Source organism: Hydra viridissima, unplaced genomic scaffold, assembly GCF_058129835.1.
Source record: "Hydra viridissima isolate aposymbiotic clone 2 unplaced genomic scaffold, HvirCarnegie_v1 scaffold_7, whole genome shotgun sequence".
NCBI classification, from domain to species: Eukaryota; Metazoa; Cnidaria; class Hydrozoa; order Anthoathecata; family Hydridae; genus Hydra; species Hydra viridissima.
Genome location: NW_028324306.1, coordinates 16,186,399 through 16,204,646, shown reverse-complemented (window position 1 = coordinate 16,204,646; position 18,248 = coordinate 16,186,399). Strand labels below are relative to the sequence as shown.

At 31.5% G+C, this 18,248-nt stretch overlaps 3 protein-coding genes across 6 annotated transcripts; 1 reads left to right on the top strand and 2 right to left on the bottom strand.

The window, feature by feature from the left end:
- Nucleotides 1-4,099: 4,099 nt before the first annotated feature.
- On the bottom strand, nt 4,100-11,290 carry LOC149886365 (uncharacterized). 3 transcript variants are annotated; one of them, XM_090094194.1, is made up of 3 exons: nt 11,070-11,290; nt 5,037-5,381; nt 4,100-4,550 (listed from the first exon to the last, which is right to left on the bottom strand). In XM_090094194.1, exons 2-3 carry the CDS (start codon nt 5,095-5,097, stop codon nt 4,348-4,350), a joined length of 264 nt encoding a protein of 87 aa, XP_089950320.1. In that variant the 5' UTR covers nt 5,098-5,381; nt 11,070-11,290; the 3' UTR covers nt 4,100-4,347. The 3 variants fall into 3 exon arrangements, with proteins under 3 accessions (XP_089950320.1, XP_089950318.1, XP_089950319.1); XM_090094192.1 differs by lacking the exon at nt 11,070-11,290 and adding an exon at nt 5,662-6,056; XM_090094193.1 differs by lacking the exon at nt 11,070-11,290 and adding an exon at nt 5,662-6,053 and having other exon boundaries at nt 5,037-5,378.
- LOC149886366 (uncharacterized) lies at nt 6,361-10,427 on the top strand. Its single transcript, XM_090094191.1, has 2 exons — nt 6,361-6,475; nt 7,713-10,427. The coding sequence occupies exon 2, from the start codon at nt 9,315-9,317 to the stop codon at nt 10,005-10,007; it is 693 nt and encodes a 230-aa protein (XP_089950317.1). The 5' UTR covers nt 6,361-6,475; nt 7,713-9,314; the 3' UTR covers nt 10,008-10,427.
- A 1,697-nt stretch (nt 11,291-12,987) lies between the features above and the next one.
- On the bottom strand, nt 12,988-18,231 carry LOC145183963 (DENN domain-containing protein 3-like). 2 transcript variants are annotated; one of them, XR_016453898.1, is made up of 7 exons: nt 17,936-18,231; nt 15,543-17,542; nt 15,078-15,331; nt 14,795-14,989; nt 14,397-14,634; nt 14,068-14,228; nt 12,988-13,838 (listed from the first exon to the last, which is right to left on the bottom strand). XR_016453898.1 is itself a non-coding variant. In XM_080059474.2 (7 exons), the coding sequence occupies exons 1-7, from the start codon at nt 18,108-18,110 to the stop codon at nt 13,141-13,143; spliced, it is 3,687 nt and encodes a 1,228-aa protein (XP_079915600.2). In that variant the 5' UTR covers nt 18,111-18,228; the 3' UTR covers nt 12,988-13,140. The 2 variants fall into 2 exon arrangements, 1 of the variants encoding a protein (XP_079915600.2); XM_080059474.2 differs by having other exon boundaries at nt 15,078-15,297; nt 17,936-18,228.
- Nucleotides 18,232-18,248: the final 17 nt, after the last annotated feature.

Below are 18,248 nucleotides of genomic sequence, written 5' to 3'. Positions count from 1 at the left end.
GAAATTTGTAAATGTCAAACTCAAAGCATCATTTCGGTGTTAATCGGACAATGTTTACAGTGCAACGCATAATTCCACAAGTAATAAGAAAAGATGTCAAAGAATCTGTACTCTTGCTGTCAGAGTTTTACAATTGATTTAGCAACAATGAAATGGGAACACGGAGTGCAAGATGTTCCCGATACATGATATAGTTTTGCCTGAGATGCGACTCACTAATAAGTGTCAACCTTCCTAAAAATGATTGACTGTGGTCCGAGTCAATTCGCAGTGTGGAGAAAAATGCCATCCAAAGATATCAAAAGTGTTCTAATTTAATATTTAGGAAGCATGGTCCACCACGAAAACTATTGATGGACAATAGAGAGGTGTTTAGATCGATTAAGCTTTCGATATTTTGTGAGAAATCGTGTGCAGTAAAAATGAATAGATGTGCATGTAGATCAGGTGTTTACGTTCGTCTCGTTGACGCAAAGTTCACCTCAAATGTGGAAAATTGGCAACGCAACCAACATATTCACAAAAACAAGTATATTAATTAATATTGTACCAAAACATGTGCGAGATGTGAGGAAAGTACCTGCATTAGATTTAAATAATAAAAAGAAAGTTTGAATAAAAAATATTAACAGCGAATATAGTGAAAATGATGATGAAATGGATAATATAGGTAACTTTATTGTCAGAAACAAAGAGAAAGAAGAGGCAGATGTTTACGATGATGAAGAAGATAACAGTTTAGAAACTATAGGTGATGAAGTGCTGTCAGTGATCAGACAGTTTACCAAAGAAAGAAGAATGCCAATATATTTAACTGATTATGTAACTTAAGATCTTCATTTATTAGTTTTATTTTTTAGGGGGGATGTTATAATAGCCTATTGTCATATTTCATTGTACTTAACATAAGATATTTTGTAATTTCGCCCTAGAGATTTACGAATAAATGTATATAAATTTTACAACTATGCAAAAGTAAAAAGAGAGGAAAAAAATGTAAATATACAACCATAATAGAATAGGAAAAGTCATTGGGTCCCGTTCGGCCGCCGAACGGGTATTTTCAAAAAATTTTTTGGGTCCCGAACCCGTTCAGGTACTAACCCGTTAAATACCCAATATCCCGATAACCCGAAACAATGATCAAACGGTGTATTGAGCACCGATAGCTCAGGAACCAAAACCGATAAGTTATCGGGTACCCGTTTGAGTATTGAAATTTTTTTTATTCGAAAACCCGAACCCGTTCCGTTTTTGGCTTTATCGCCGTTCGGGTCTCGAAACTAAGTAAAACATTTTTAAAAATTGCGAAAATAACTAAAAGTCACTGAATTTTTGCTACGAGTTATTGCTTGCGGTAATTTTAGCATCTTTGGAAGAGTGTGAAATGTATAATGCAAAATTTAAAAAATGGACTAAATTAAACTTACTTAAGCAGGGACTTAATGAGTATTTAATTAAAGTACACAGTTAATTAAACAACATGAGTAAGTGAAAGAGGTTAAATGATGTGAAAATGTATGCCATTTTGGTACCAAAAGTTAACTTTCTAAATACACTAGTTGCCTTTGTCATCATAGAAATAAAACACTGGCAAGTATAGCATTTCACCTTGGAACTTTTACCTAATACTGATTACAAATAAACATTTAAAGTTTGGGGATGTACTGATTCAGAAACTGTTTTCATGAGATTCTTAGCAAGAAATAAATTGGAAGAATTCCGAACCAATTTTTAAAAAATCACTTTTGACAAATTCTTTGTCTTCTTTAATGTCATACGTGTCCATAATCTTAATGTCATCATTCGGGTCCTCATTTGGAATTGATGAAGAGCTTTTGCTTTCTGAACAACATTTTTCTCTCAAACTGAGAGTAGTTACTCTTGATGAAGAGCAGTTTTTTAGCTTTCAGAGGATCCATACGATTTCATCCCTTCGTGTCTGTCTGTCTGGTAGCGCTGAACAAGCGCTCTAAGGATCCTGAACTTGCAGGATAGCAAAGGCAGCCCTGGAAAAATTTGGGTAGATTATTTTTCCTCATCCTCAAGATTATTTTTATAGGCAAAAAGTTCTCCTTTCAATCCAATCGCACTCTTCTTCTGCTACTTAAGCCGAATAAAGCTCAAAGAGAAGCTTCCAAACTGTGAGTGTCAAAGGCTGTCGTTGACGAAGTATGGATCAATGTCGGAGTCTTTTTCCCCACTTTTGCCGAACAAACTTGACAAGAACTCTTTGACAGCTTTTTCAGGATCCTTAGCCATATTCTGGAGACTGAATTTTGTTTCTTTGAACTTGGCTTACAAGAACTTGATGTATTGGTCTTAAAAATATAAAAGAGAATTTAAAAAGTTAGAGTTTCATGGGCAAAAAGACTTTAAGGGCAGACTTTTCAAACTTAAACCAACTTTTACTGAGTTTGTGTCCAAATATTTACATCTATTTGCATTTTTGGAATTATTCGCAACTTTAGATTGCATTACTTCAGATCATTAGTAACATTTATTATTATTAGCAACTTTAGATGTTACTTTTGACAATTAGCACCTCTAATGGTGGATTGTAAACTTGCACAAAAGTAGACTACAGCCACTTACTTTGTAATTTTTGACAAATGGTGTTTTTAAATGATTTTTCAATCACATTTGTAACAAGGGTTCAAGTGGTTGGCAACCAGAAAGACAACTTGTCTGGATTTTTTTTAGCTTTAAGCAATTCTTGAAAGCAGTTAGCACCCTAAGTAAAATTTACAGGCTCCAAACAAGGAAATTAAACTAATTAGCAATATATAACCTGGTTTTTTGGCTTTGCTGAGGAGGCAGGCATTTGAATCTGAAGATAGTTGGATTTTCTTTTTCACGATCACTTCCTTCTCTGTTTTCAGTAGCAACATCGCCTAGACCTTATGATGATTGAGCACTTGACTGGCTAGTAAACATTTTCGAAATGCTTTTCTCTTTTACGCACGCCCGATTTTAAAATCAAAGTTTTAAAAATACAACCTTTCTAACATCATTTCAAGAAACGGAAAAGGAGATAATTCTGACACACAATGATGCTTTATGACCACTTTTGCTGGTTTTGGCTTACCTTGGGTTTTTTGTAACAACCACTCAGAGTCGAGCATTTCAAATATAAGGTGAGATAAAGTAATTTTGCCGAACGGATGGCGTGAAAAGCATAAGAAAACTTATTAAATTTTGTTTAACTGCCAAAAGGCCAAGTGAAAATGTCATTATTGCGATTATTACGGTTACATTGCACTTTGGTAACTTTTTTAGAAATATCAATTATCTTTAAACAAAATGGAGCTTTTTCACAAAATACACCACAGAACCGTTTGGGTAATCGAGTTCGATTAGGTTAATCGGGTTCGAGAACCGTTAGGATCAATATTTTTCGGGAACCGATTATTTAAATTACCCGAAAGATTGAATCGGGTTGGGTATGAAAAAGTTCGACTACCCGATTTTATCGGCTTTATCGGGTAATACCCGTTCGGGTAATCGGAGTCCAATAAAATTGTTTTTAGCTTTTATCGGTGTCCGAAACCCGTTCGGGTTGGGACTCGTTCGATTTCTATCGGGACCCAGACATTCCCTTTAATAGAAATATAGTCGCCTTAATTTTACACAAAAAAACATTATAAAGTAAATCAGTTCATGGGGCATAAAACAGGATTGGATAAATTTTCTTTTATCGAGAAAAAATGCAAATCGATTTCACTTAAACATGAATATTTTATTATTACATAAATTACATAAATTACATAAATTACAAATAATAAATTAAAAGCTTCAGTATTGGTCAAGTAATTTATAAATTAAGTTATATATATATTAGTCTAACAATTTATATTTTTAGATATACAATTTTATAAACTGCAATACAAAAACTTGCGATTTCAACGTTAGATTTATTCTATGACTCTGTTTTAACATTACAAAAGTGCATAATTGTTTTTTTAATGTAAAAGATTTATTTGTGTAAATAAAATGATGTATTTATATGCATATATTTATCTTGCTAAAAAACTTTTGCTATTTTGAACCTATAAAAAGTTCTACAAAAAGATTTTAATATTTTAATGATCTATTTTAACGTGTGAAAAGTTCTATTTTAGAAAATGCGATTTTTATTAAAAGAAATATAAATTTAATTCGTCATTAACGGAAATCTCAACACCGGTGTTTATTCGAAAAATTGATATACAAAATAAAAACTTTTGGTTCAAAAAATTAAATGTATTTAAACAAATGAAAAGTATAAAAGTTTACTCATCACAACACCTTTTCTTTTAAGCATCACAGTTTGGTTTTATGTTTTAAACAACACGATTCGATTCAAACTTAAAGCTCAAAATCGACACTTCGGTTTTCAACTTTCTGAATCAAGGTTTCGGCCCTGTGCGGATTTTTATACCTCCATTTGATAAATGCAAAAATAACTAGAGCAGCAATCACCACAGAAAGTGGTACTAGTATATACCCAAGTACAAGGTAAAGTGAGTTTCTTTTCACAAATTCTTTCTTTGGTACAAGGGTTGGATTTGCTGAAAATAACAAACAACATTTAGTATTTTTTTAGAAATTAAAAAAAAAAAAATCTTATAAAAACAATGCCATATAAAGTTACAAATGCACATAAATGATATAAAGCAATCCATATAAAGATAAAAAAAATTTAATTTTTTAAAATATTAAATTTAAATAGAGCAAAAATTAGGTTGGTTTAGAGATACACATTTAAAAAATTTATATAAAAACATGAAGCCCCTTTAAGTTGAAAAACAATTACAAAAAAAAATTTTTGAAGTAGAATAAAGGCCCAAGGTACCTTTATGCCGATGACCTCTGTAAAAAAAATATTTAGGTTTTATGTCTTTTTTTTCTTTTTGGTAGAAGTAAAAACCTGACTATTAAATGTATATTAGTATTAGGATAAAATTTGTAGTATCATAAGTTATAATATTAGTATATAAGTTAAGTCATAGTGAAAGGAAATTAGTAAATAAAAACAAAAAAAGACAAAAAAATACCATCAGCTGGTGGGCTTATACTAGGTCCTAACGTTGGAGGATCGACTCTACTGTTACACATTGATGTGCTGCAGCAACAGTACCATCTATTGTGATAAGGGTGGTAACTTAAAGGACATCTATCGAAACCACATTCCAATCCTCCATGCTCAAAACATGAAAAAAATATATGCTGAAGTTTTCCACCAATATTACTATAAATAGCTTGGCATTGCGTCAAATAATCATCGCAAACTTTTTCATCACATTTTGTTTTATCTTGATAGCAAGTGGAATTATTTTCAGTATTACTCAAATTTGCCTGAAGACATTTATGAGGTTGAGTTTTATTAACGTGAAGCGCTGCTTAATAAAAAACAATATAATATATTAATTCGATATTTGTTCTCATTTTTTCACCATGCTTTTTTAAAAAGGTTTTAAAAAAGAAATGAATTTTTCATATTTAACGGATACATTCAGTTACTATAACCATAAGAAGAAAATTTACTCGTATGTTTATTAGTGAGTGAACTACATACATGCAATAGATAAGTATGTTTATGGTTATCCTCTTCGAAAAACATCAAACATCACAAACATTAAATTTTATATAAAAAGTGAATTTCTTTAATGAAAAACTTACCGAAAAAACAGTTAATAGAAAAATGAATGAGTAGTTCTACTTTTCGAGAATTTTTCCATAAAAACATAATTGTTAAATACTGTCATTGGTTGACAAGCTTAGGAAATCAATACATAACAAAACTGTTTTCAGACCAAAACATTCTTTAAAAGTGTGAACATGTATTTTGTAAACAATTAACACTAATAAATTATTGTTCGAGAGTTTATTTAAAATAATACGCTTAGGGATAAAAATAAAGTGCTGCTCAGTTTTAATGATGATACTGGCATGCTTATGGATTAGTATATAGATAAACTTGCATTTTGTTTTCTTTTAAATCGTAAGAGCTTTCTTACACTCGGTATATTCCCAAATACCATGGATAGCAATATAAGTAATTATTCGTCAAAAGAACGCGTTCAGTTTCAATATTTAGCCAATAAAAATATTCCTTCATTCATCAAAACATCTAAAAATCACGTGCTATAATTCTCATAGTGAAACTGCGTTTTAATTCTGCTTGTAGTTAGTTGTTACGTATACGTAACAACAAACTACAAGCAGAATTAAATATATTGTTTATTTTTTATTTAAATACATTGTTTATTTTTAAAAAGTGTTCGTATACGAACACTTTTTAAAAATAAACAATGTGATAACAACCAATTGTAAAAGCTTTCCTCATATTAGTTTTTTTAATATAAAACTGCTAAATCCAATTTTACAAATTCGGAAGAAAAACCATGGATTAAGAAAATAGAAAAATTCTTTATTTTCTTTAATTATTTCCTTAACGCGATTAATATTAGACGAAGAAACACAAATGAAAAAGGTTCACATTTATTTTACTCCATTTTCACACTTTCTAAACATAAAAGTTAAGTTTTATAAAACTTTGGAATGACTGAATGAAAAATAACGCAAGTAAACCCATGGCTGCAGTACTTTTGTGTGAATTAATGCCTTTTTTTTTATTTTTCTATAACACAGTTTTACAAAAAAAAAAAGTTATCTGTTTATCAAAATTCTTTAATATTGTTTTATTAATTTTGAGTCTGAATATGACGTTGGTTTTTTTAATTGCATCAACCTTTTGATCATAAAATTAAGAATCAGTTAAGCATAAAAATAATATCAATCGTATTGCATGAAGTACTACTTTCGTAAATCATTATAATAAGTCACATTACATGCACATCTTACATAATATTACATTATGTTGTAATTTAAAAGTTTTTGACAGCCATATAAATTACTGAAAGTGAACAGTAGAACGTGGTTTTGTTTAATGAAGTTTGCCGTCGTTGTTTATCAAACACCAGAGGTAGTCAACCATCACAGCTGCACCCCATCTACCCTAGTATCTTTTCTCCATTGCAAAAATATCCTGGTGAAAACATACTCCCTACTCTTCACTTACATCACCCAAATTTGGTCTGAAAAGTTCCAAGTGTGAATGCAAGTAATGCAGTCGGGCGTTCCGTAATTCAATGGAGAAAATTTTTTTTGGATTTTTTCTGCTCCCTGGCAACTTTCCCATTTTTATTGTTTACATAAACATATTGTTAAATTTTTTTAAGCCTGAATTAACGTTTAAGGTTGCCACCGTGCGCTAGAATTAATAGAATATATGTATTTTTATGGTTTTTTACCATTTAAAAGCCTATATTTTATGTAATTTTTTATACCATACATTTTAAGTTGGTAAACACTAAACAAACATATATATCAACAGAATTAATGTTAAGTTGAATATATATATTATATTGTTAGTGAATTCTATAGTAATTAACAGGATTGTATGTGGCAAAATCGTGTTATAACATGAATTGACATCTTAACTCAATCTCCTCGTGCTACACTCCATTGACAAGTTGACTGTTGTTAAGTGTGGGTGTTTTATTGCATTGTTCAGGTTTTTGATGTATCCTTTTAAATTATAGTTGGCAGCCTTTTGTTAGCTAATATAAATACAATTTATATGTATAATATAAATATTATAATATAAATGAATAAAACATATATATACCTTAACTATATTGTTAGTATATGACTGGTGATTGCTTTAGACGTGGCTGATTCAATAATATCAAAAAGAACACAACAGTCATAAAGTATTTGGTTGATAGGAAATTCTATTGATGCTCTGAGCCGGTACCTTTTGCACGTACATTAGAGATGGGTTCCTTCTTATGCAGGAAAATGCTAGACCACATACGGCACATATTGTTATTCAAGTTTTGGAGTGGCCAGCTTGCTGTCCAGATATGAAACCAATAGAGCACCTATGGGACAAAATGGGACGCCGCGTTAGAAGCTAACATCCATTACCTAACAGCCTAGACGAGCTGCGACAAAGTCTTATCCGCGTGTGGGAAGATATCCCTCAAGAAACAATTAGATCTCTAATTAAAAGTATGCCACGGCTCACGGTGGTCCTTTTTCATAATCTATGGTTGCAAAAGGTATAAAATTTATCTTCAAATAATCGGTTATAATGACACTCATTGAATAATGACACTCATTGAATACCTAGATAACCAGGTAAACAAAATAAATCGTTCTCAACTCCAACTTGGAAGTGAACAATTGAACCCGAAAGTTGTACTTTACCGAGCTTACGCTCAGTAGTTTCAGGCAATTTATAAGCGCCCTTTCAAAGTGAATTTAAGTGTACACAAAACTGTTATTTTAATATTTTTTTGAAATGGAAGTCGAGCGAACAGTTATATATTTACAATATTATAAAGCAATAGTTGTATCTTTGTTGATAAAAAAATTATTTGATTGTAAAGATGATGATAGATTAGCATTAAAATAAGAATTTGTAAAGATTTTAACAGAGTAGAACTTCTTGGATTGTTTGGGATTGTTGCTAAACTATTTTTTTATTGTTAATTTATTTATTTATCTCTCAGAAAAAGTTACTCTTGTGTGCTCGAATGTGCTCTTTCTATATTTTTTAAATTTTCGTAGGTTCGATGGCGTGTCTTGTGAGAAAACGAGATATTTTTGAAGTATGGCGGAGTGAAAGAAATTTTAGAACAGTGATGAAATTTGTTGAAGAAACAATTAACTTTATTAGTAGTGACACTGAAGAAGGGCCTAAAGTGAGTTTTGAAAAACAATTTAAAAACTTGTGTGACGAGTTTGCCAAAAAAATAAAACAACGATGTCGCTCAGTTGACAAATTTTTACACCACAACAAAGACACTGATTTTTTTGGTTGGACAGTGATTTTGTAATTTTTTAAGTGCTTAGAAGAAAGTGAAAAGACAGAAAACACAGGACGTCCAAAAAAACATTTCAGAGAATGCAGTCATTCCGCGAAAACTAGGAGAGAGAAAGATCTCGTTGAAGGTAGAACATCTAATAAATTTACAAAAAATCAATACATCGATATTCAACAGACCTCTAAATCGCACAACGCTGACATTTACCCACCATACAATCGTTTGTTGGAGGCGAAGAAGCAATGTTATCCCGATGACATCAAAATAAGTGAAATACCTGCCGAAGTTTCATTAAAATCATTAGTGAACCACACAGTTCAAAGACTTTTGAGTGCACAGAGAGATGTTTTAAAAGCAAGGCAGCAGGATTTTGATCCCAAAAAACTAAATATTTTATTCAAGTGGGGTTGTGATGGTGCATCGGGTCATAGCCGATATATGCAAGGTTTAGAAACAAGCGATAGTGACGATTCGAGCATTTATTTTGTATCTATGGTTCCCCTTATACTGACTGCTTCGTCGGTAAGTGGGTCATGTGATTTGATTCTGTGGAATAATCCTGTACCTTCATCAACAAAATATTGTCGTCCCATCAAAATAATGTTTCACAAAGAAACACCTGATTTTGTAACACAACAAGTTGATAATGTTAAAAAAGAAATACAGGATCTGAGCTCCAGTGAGGTTATTGTGGAAGGAGTGCTATTTAAAATACAATCGATGTTTTCACTAACGATGATCGATGGTAAAACTTGCAGCACTCTTTCCAATACAGCTGCTCAAAACTGTCATATTTGTGGTGCATCACCAAAAATAATGAACAATCTAGAAGCAGTGCGAGCAAGACCGATAAATAAAAATGCTCTTCAATTAGGACTATCAAGCTTACATGGTTGGATTAAATGCATGGAATGTATCCTCAATATATCATACCGTTTAGATATTAAAAGATGGAGAATTGAGAAAACACAAAAAGATATAACAGAAAAAAGAAAAAAGGAAGTACAAGAAAATTTGAGAAGAGAATTGCCAAACTTTGATTTACCAAAACAAAGCTTTGGCACAAGTAATACAGGGAATGTGGCTCGTACTTTTTTTTACAACCCAGAGCCTCACAAGCCACAGGAGTAAATAAATCTCATAGAAAGATTAGGTACAATTCTCCTTACAATTAGTTCGGGGTTTGCAATAAATATACCAGTTTTTGAAAATTTTACCATGAAAACTGCTGATTTGTACATTCAAGAATACTCTTGGTACTACATGCCGCAAAGTTTACACAAAATTTTGATCCATGGAAGCCTCATTATAAAAGAAGCCATCCTACCAATTGGTACACTGTCAGAAGAGGCTCAGGAGCATAGAAATAAAGACATTCGAAATTACAGAGAGTTCCATGCAAGAAAATTTTCCAGAAAAGAAAATGTGGAAGACATGTTAGATCTACTTCTTATAAGCTCTGACCCTTTAATCTCTTCTTGAAGGAGAGAAAAGCCAAATTCTAGTGACAGTTTTCCGCAATCAGTTTTAGCCTTGCTAAGAGAAGCTGAAGACTTGTAGGCAAAAATTGTTTTCACATGTTACAAAAATGTAATAAAATATTGGAAAAAATTGGTTACTGTGTTTTCTTTTTTTTAAACATTAAATTTAATACCTACTTTGCAAATACATTGTTTTATTTACATTTTCAGGATTCTGGTTTAGGCGATTTTTTTACATACTAGTAATTTAGAAAAACAAAACTAAAATCGGTTTGATTTGAAATTATTCCCCAGAAAAATAAAACAAATTTTATAAAACGTCATTTTTAACGTTGTTTTTAAATATAGAATTAAAGTTATACAAACTTTACAGTGCTTACTATTTCTAAGAAACAATCATTTAATAAAAATCATCATTTTTTAATTTTAATATCTAACAAAATAAAGAATAAATACTTAAATTACAGTTCATGACAAATAAAGACATTTTAAGAAATATAAATGTTTTGCAAGATGTAGACAGATTTCATTTCTAAGAAAATAACTGTAAAATATTGAAACCCCGGCACTGAGGGAATTCCAAGTTTTAATCCTATTACCTGAAGACAGTAAAAGTGCACCCTACTTACGACAATTGCCATGAAATTACTATCTTTGCTACCATAACTAACCGAGGTCATTCTTGCATTTTACATATACAACAATGTTTTACCTGTATACGAACTTTCAGTCCCTTATTTTGTGGTGTAATACTTTTGCAACCATAGATCGCCGGAAAGGACCACTGTGCGGCGTTTTCAGGCTGTAATAACATCAAGAGATGGTAACACTAGTTATTGATAAGTCAAAAATGTTTTAATTTAAGCTATGTTAGTGTATAACAATAATAATCGTTTCACTTTATTTTGTTAAACGAACCATACATTTGGTTTTAATAACTCTGATAAACTATTTTTTAGATAGTTGCACTGCCGAATTGGCTTTTTGTTGTATCAACAAAGCATTGGGTAAAATCTTTAACTTTAAAGTTAAAAATTTAACTTTAAAATTTTTACCCATTTACCCATTTTAATGTTTAAATATTAAAACTGAAAATGCAAAGTCTTTTATTTCTTCCCCTAAAATTTGAACAACTTATCTTAATCTCTCGACCTAAAATTTAAGCAACTTCTCTCAATCTCTCGACCTAAAATTTGAGCAACTTCTCTCAATCTCTCGACCTAAAATTTGAGCAACTTCTCTCAATCTCTCGACCTAAAATTTAAAAAATAAAAAATAAAAAAAATTTACTTAGAAACCAACTTTTAGCTTATCAAAGAAGTTATTTGCAAAGTTATTGATAAAAGTACAAATTTTTTTTTACGGCAAGAGGGGGTCGAGACTGCAATGTGGTAAGCATTAACACATCTACGAAACCACGTGGAATAGGATGTTCAAGCTTTCTGATTTTTACTATTGTACTAATTTCTCTTAGAATTCAAAATTAATTTTTATAGAACAAAAATGCTATTGTTGATATTGTTTTAAACAGAGCTAACCATTAAAAACAGAATACTAACAACATGCCAGAAAAATTTAAATCTCCAGGTGCAAAAACGAGCATCAGACTAAGTTTTTTCCGCGGTCATTTAAATCAATTTAAAATTTATATAACAAACTTAACTGGACAGTAAGTCAGTTTTCTTTTTTTCATTTATGCTTTCCGGAAGAAATATGCACCTGTGCAAACAAAGTTACATCCAGTGTGTCTGAAGAAGCCACCCAGCAGACATACGACGTTATTTTAACGTCGATATATGGTAGATTTTCTGTTTTCGACGATGTTTCAACGTTATTTCAATGTCATTGTGTTTGCTAGACAGAGAACTCGACATAGTTATTAAGGGTATGTTTGACTAAGCTATGTGAAGAATGTCAAGTTTTTTTCCTTCATCTGTTGAAGATCATATATTTAAAATGACATTAGATTGCCATAGAAGATCAGAATATAAGAAGCGTATTAATATACTAAATCCGAATATAAAAGATGTAACAACTTGGTGGTAAATTAACGGTTTATCTTAGGTGAATGTTTGAGTCTCCATCTTTAGAATTGCCGTCTCCAGAATCAATTAAAGAAAATTATCATCATACCTTATTCATGCATTAACTGATAAATTATCTGGATATTGATCCAGAAATCAGCGAGGTTGTTGCAAAAAACTCCAAGCAATCTCTGGAGTTCCGACAGTGGTTAAGGCAAAGATGAAGAAAAGATGAAGAAAAGATGAAGAAAAGAATGAGAAAGAAAAAAATACGAAAGATGAAGAAATATGAAAGATGAAGAAAAGAATGAGAAAGAAAAAATATGAAAGATGAAGAAATACGAAAGATGAAGAAATATGAAAGATGAAGAAAAGAATGAGAAAGAAAAAATATGAAAGATGAAGAAATATGAAAGATGAAGAAATATGAAAGACGAAGAAAAGAATGAGAAAGAAAAAATAAAGAGCGAAAAAATTTTAACTTTCGGAAAAACACATATAATAATAATAACAATAAAAATTTAACTTTCGGAAAAATAGCTGAGGGTCACCACATATGAATGAACCCACGCATCCATTAACGGAGGATGCAATTAAAAAAATATAGCCAGGATTTATCTGTACTTTTATGCAACCACAAAGATTACATTTTTAATAATCAAAAATATATTAAGGAAAATTCCTTTTCAAAATTAATAAAAGAAAGTTTGTATAGTATAAAAGTATAAAAATACTATGAGTATATAAAAAGACATCAATTTAAACTTTTGTTGTGCAGACCTTTTCATCTACCACTTCAAAAGTCGAGGGAATATCAGTGAGTGTATTCTTTCGGTATCTTCGTTTTCCATCGATGACCTCAAAACCCATTACAGGGTTCCACACGCAGAGCTGTCCGTCTTTAGAGGAGGAACCAGTAATAACGTAGCCTTTCCGAGTCTCGCAAATACTTATAACATTGTCAGTGTGCGCGTTGAGCTCGCGATCGATCACTTTAGTTATTGGACACATGACGAACACCTTGCCGTCTTTGTTGCCAATCCAAACGCTTTCTCCGGCGAAGATCATACTGCAGATTTGAACACGCGACTCTAACTCTATTTGTTCACACTTATAAGTTTTAGTGTTCCAGACAAATAGCCCCCCCTCTGTTTTACTTCCGATCCATATTTCTTGATCGTTTAATTTCATAGAGTACGAGAAATGAACTGGTTCCTTTTTATTCGGTACAACTAAGTTTCGCAGAATCGGGCATTCTTTAGAAGACACATCGACTACAATTATGTTGTCTAAGGTAATGCACCATAATTTTTTATCGCTGGTCGGTATGATCTGACGAAGCGTACGCACGTCATTCAAGGTAAACGAAGTTATACACTCGCGCGTTTTAGAATGCCAACAGAAGACTTGCCCGTCAAATCCTGAACTCCATATCAACGCATGACTATCTGGAGAGTCTGAAAAACGAACACAGAACAAAAAATATTTTTCTCTTGTAAGTTTGTGGTCCGCTTTCCTTTTAAATATGTTTTATAAATGTATCATAGTTTAACAAAAGTAGGAAAGTAAATATTTTTAAAGAAGTCCATTAAATCATATAAAAATCATGCGAAATTTTAAAACGAACGGCTTCTATTTTCAGAGATCATAAGTTAATATGATGAACGAAATGAATTATAAACTCACCATCTATGGCAATATCTGAGACTGATCGCCAATGACGTTGCAATTGTTGCTCAGATTTAGTAGTCACAGTATTAATAACATAGATGACCGAGTCGAACGAGCCGACCCAAACTTGATTCATATCAACATATCGAAGACAGCTTATACGACTCTTTGCACATCTGAGGATAATTAATGTACATCAAGAGAATAATTAATGCATTAAACCAACATATCGAAATAAAAATTTAAAAAAACGTGTTTTCTTTCATATTTCATTTATTCCTTAAATGAAAATTGCAGTTACTATATTAGATTGGATAGTTTATGTTTTTTTAAAATAACTTCACCTCAGTTCAGATATGTGTTGCCATTTTTCAGTTTCATAAACAACAATTGTCCCAGAACCCATACCACACCAAATTGTGCTGACATATTGAATATTTCCGGGTACATAGGCAATACTCATCACGGTCGTACGCTTCCCTTCACGAGCACATGGATCTAGCCTCATAATCAATGATTCACGAGTTTCCTCTGATAAGCTTCCTATTTCCTCCACCTTGCGATTAGATATCAAACAAACACCTAAAAAAGTAAAAAAGTTAGCTGAACTTTTTTCAAAGTTAAAATTTCATAAAATTTCACAAAATTTCATAAAATTTAGGGCGATAAAAAGTAGATAGTAAGTAGATAAAAAGTAGATAAAAAGAAGATAAAAAAACAAACAAAAAACAAATTAAACTACCTGCAACAACAGACGATGGAAATCCCATTGTTAACAATGTCTGTGCAATTTGAACATGGCTCACAGCTTGCTCTATCATTTTTGGATTGCTTAAAGCTATCGAAGCTTTGTGACCAGCAACCATTTCAGAGAGCAACATAATCCAAACATTTGTTTCCTCTTTCAAGCTAGCATAAAACGGAGGGACATTTCGATCTAGAAATGATGTAATGCTACAGCTTTTCAAAGTGAGGCAAATCAAAAATAGCAGTAAATAGAAACAAAAAGAAATTTAAAGTTGCACCGCTATTAATTATCCTTAGCGCTTGAATTCCTGTAAGGAAAGCAGAAAGCTGTTGATACTTGACAAGTTCTTTAATATCACAAAGATGTGCAATGATTGAATATTCTCTTGCGCCTTGCTGCACAAACAATAAATGCTTAGTAGTGAGCACGATGCGACCCATTCCTTTTCCAGTGCTGACCTCTGCAGAAACTTTCATTATGCGATCTGCAACATCAATCTTTTGATAAGAACAATAAAAATGTAAACAGCACCTGTAATATAATTTTCAAAAGTGTTGAAAAGATTAAGAAAGTTGTAATGTTCAAAATCGTTGAAATGATTAAGAAAGTTGGAATGTTCAAAATCGTTGAAATGATTAAGAAAGTTGTTTTGTTCAGAAATTTTAATGTTCAAAAAGGTTTGCCGATTAAGTAAACATTTAAAAAGCTTATACAAAAAGCACTTAAAAATATGTATAAATACTTTAACTCCAGAAACTTCTCGGTTTTCCATCAGCATAAACTGATACATCTTATAGAATGTAGTGAACTGATCAGGTTCGATAAAGTCAGCATTCTCATTACTCTCATTCAACAATACTTGAAACAGCCATAGCGCAGTTTCCTCGCTTTCAGTTATTTTCAATGTTACCATTCGTTTTAAAAACACTTCTCTGTCAAGTTTTATGTCAGAGTTGTTAAATTTTTGGACATCGCGACCTTTTGTATTTGAATAGTTACAAGAAATTGTTCTTAAAATTGCAGTCTCTTGATAAAACGGCTCTTTTTTTATTTGTTTAAGCTGAAAAGCATCCAGACTGTCAATAACCTCAGGAATATCTTCAGCAGGAAAGAGATCAGGAGACAGCGAGTAAAGAGAGTAAAGATCACGCAAACCTTCAATTTTGTAACCAGAAAGTATCTGGGCAAAACCTCGTAAATAAAGGTAACTAGCTTTTAGAGAATTTGACATGTTGGCAGCTCCTTGAAGTACCAAAGTCAGTTGACCACAATGACTATTATAGTACCTCCCTGTTGATAAACTTTCTCTAAATTTATTAGGCATTTTGTAAATAGATTTTTTCTCAAACACAGAGTTTAAGTGAATAGGCTGCTTGACAGAAGAACTACGTGAACGACTTGTACTTACTCTTTGAGTTGAAAGGCGTTCTCCTAATATTAAAAAGGTATCTCTACGATCTCTATGCTTGATTCGATCTTCAATAAATGTGTTAAAAGTGTCAGAGCTAAGAACTTCTTCAAAAAATGCCTTTTCATCTTCATGCTTAGATTGCAAATATGCATCTTTGTCAAAAAACTGTTCAGACATATAGTTGTATATGTCTCCAAATAAACTAACCAGCATATCAAAGAAAGCCTCTTTTATATCAAACTTAAATTTTTCCATGAGCTCACTTTTCTGCTGTTTGATTGCTTCAATTGAAAATACAGTAGGCACTGAAACCAGCTTCATGTCAAATATTGGTGAACACTTTTTAAGTTTAATAATAAGAGATTGGGAGACAATGTCTGGCATGGGGGGAACTTTGGTATTTGCATTAATGTCAACAATACCTTTATCCAAATCAATCAAAACAATCCACGAATCTGGCTCCTTTCGAACTTGTTTCACTTGAGAACGCAAGGAACTGTGTACTCCCATTATAAAAGGACCAGTTGCTTCAATCAGATCAGCAAGTGCATCTGGTAACACAGGAACATATGGTAATCTCCATTGGAAAGGATCAATGTATGTTAAAAATGCCTCAATAACCATCACCAACATAGAATAATCTGTAGCCATGAATATCATTCTTTGTTGTGTAAGCAGACATGTTATTACTTTTACAATATCATTAGGAGTTAAGATAAATAAAGGGAGACGAAGATCAATGTCTATTACACGATGATTTGTTTCATCAGATGGATGAATAACATGGTCTATGCCTAAGAGAGAAATCTGAACAGATAGAGGACCAGGAGGTGGGACAGGAGTAGTTGATAAACAAAAAGCAAGATTCATTACTGGTGTCCACAGATCTTCTTCACTACTCCTCAAAAATGGTTCTAATGATGAAAGACAATCTTTCATAGTATTAAAATAAGGATAAGATGAAACTAAGCAAAAGCACATAGGAACATGCAGTGTGAAAGATTCTTCTTCAGTCAAGTTGTTGTTTGTAATTTTTGTAACTCCTTGCTCATCAGATGTAGCTGCATATTCACGAGTACAAGTTAAATAGACAGCATAGGTTCGAGAACCTTCCATATTAGTAAGAACCAAAAATGACACTTGAACAGGTTGTGGACTTGTATATGCATAGCCTCCAGAAGGGAAACAAAATGAGGTGAGATTATTTACAACTTCCATTGAAAACGGAAAAACCTCAGGTGTACAAGAAATCGATCGGTTGTAGATAGATCTTGTTTCTTCATTATGGGCTTTAGGGCATATAACTTCATTACTAACATAATATGGGGAGCCTGTTAACAATTAAACAAAATTTATAAATAATCATATATAAAAAAGAACAAAAAAAAACAAAAAAAAAAAAACATTAACATAAAAATAGCAATAAATATACAAATTTATACAAATTTATACAAATAAATTAAAAATGAGTAGTTGGAAGATGAAAATTTATTGTTTTATGATTTTTTATAAAATTTATAACTAACATTATGTAAGTAATAATACGAAAAAAAAAAAAAAAAATGATACTAAGTTATTGTATTCTTATTTATTAATAAGACAGTATCATAGTAATAGACATAAGTAAATATAGATATAAAACAATAGATTTACACTTAACTTGTATAATTATAACACAGCAAAAAATGTAATCAAACTTTTTGCTGCAATTTAAAAACACTAACCATCAATTACATGATACGACTCAGGAAAATAAGCTATATTTTCTGAAAGCACAGCCAATACGTTCTGTTTATATGGACCATATCCATGAGAACCCTCATCAGATAGCTTCTCCAAATTTGTGTCTTTATTTGAACCAATAACAACACAAAAGTCTATAAGATTGTTTTTTGGCATACTTTCTTGTTTCAAGTAAAAAAAATTCAAGCAAAGCTTCAAACTTTTATTTTAAATCAAAAGTACAAATTATTTTAAAAATTTAATCTATAAAAAAAAGATTGAAAAATTATAAATTTGGGTAAAAAATAAAACAAC

Bases quoted from the DNA above. Each gene is read 5' to 3' on its own strand.
- LOC149886366 (XM_090094191.1), top strand. From the start codon at position 9,315: ATGCAAGGTTTAGAAACAAGCGATAGTGACGATTCGAGCATTTATTTT.
- LOC149886365 (XM_090094192.1), bottom strand. From the start codon at position 5,728: ATGTTTTTATGGAAAAATTCTCGAAAAGTAGAACTACTCATTCATTTT. The intron at 5,382-5,661 runs GTAAGTTTTTCA...TTTTTTATTAAG, and splicing joins TTCTATTAACTGTTTTTTCG to CAGCGCTTCACGTTAATAAA. The intron at 4,551-5,036 runs GTATTTTTTTGT...TGTTATTTTCAG, and splicing joins TATAAGCCCACCAGCTGATG to CAAATCCAACCCTTGTACCA.
- LOC145183963 (XM_080059474.2), bottom strand. From the start codon at position 18,110: ATGCCAAAAAACAATCTTATAGACTTTTGTGTTGTTATTGGTTCAAAT. The intron at 17,543-17,935 runs GTTAGTGTTTTT...AATTGTTAACAG, and splicing joins GTCGTATCATGTAATTGATG to GCTCCCCATATTATGTTAGT. The intron at 14,229-14,396 runs GTGAAGTTATTT...AATTATCCTCAG, and splicing joins CAACACATATCTGAACTGAG to ATGTGCAAAGAGTCGTATAA.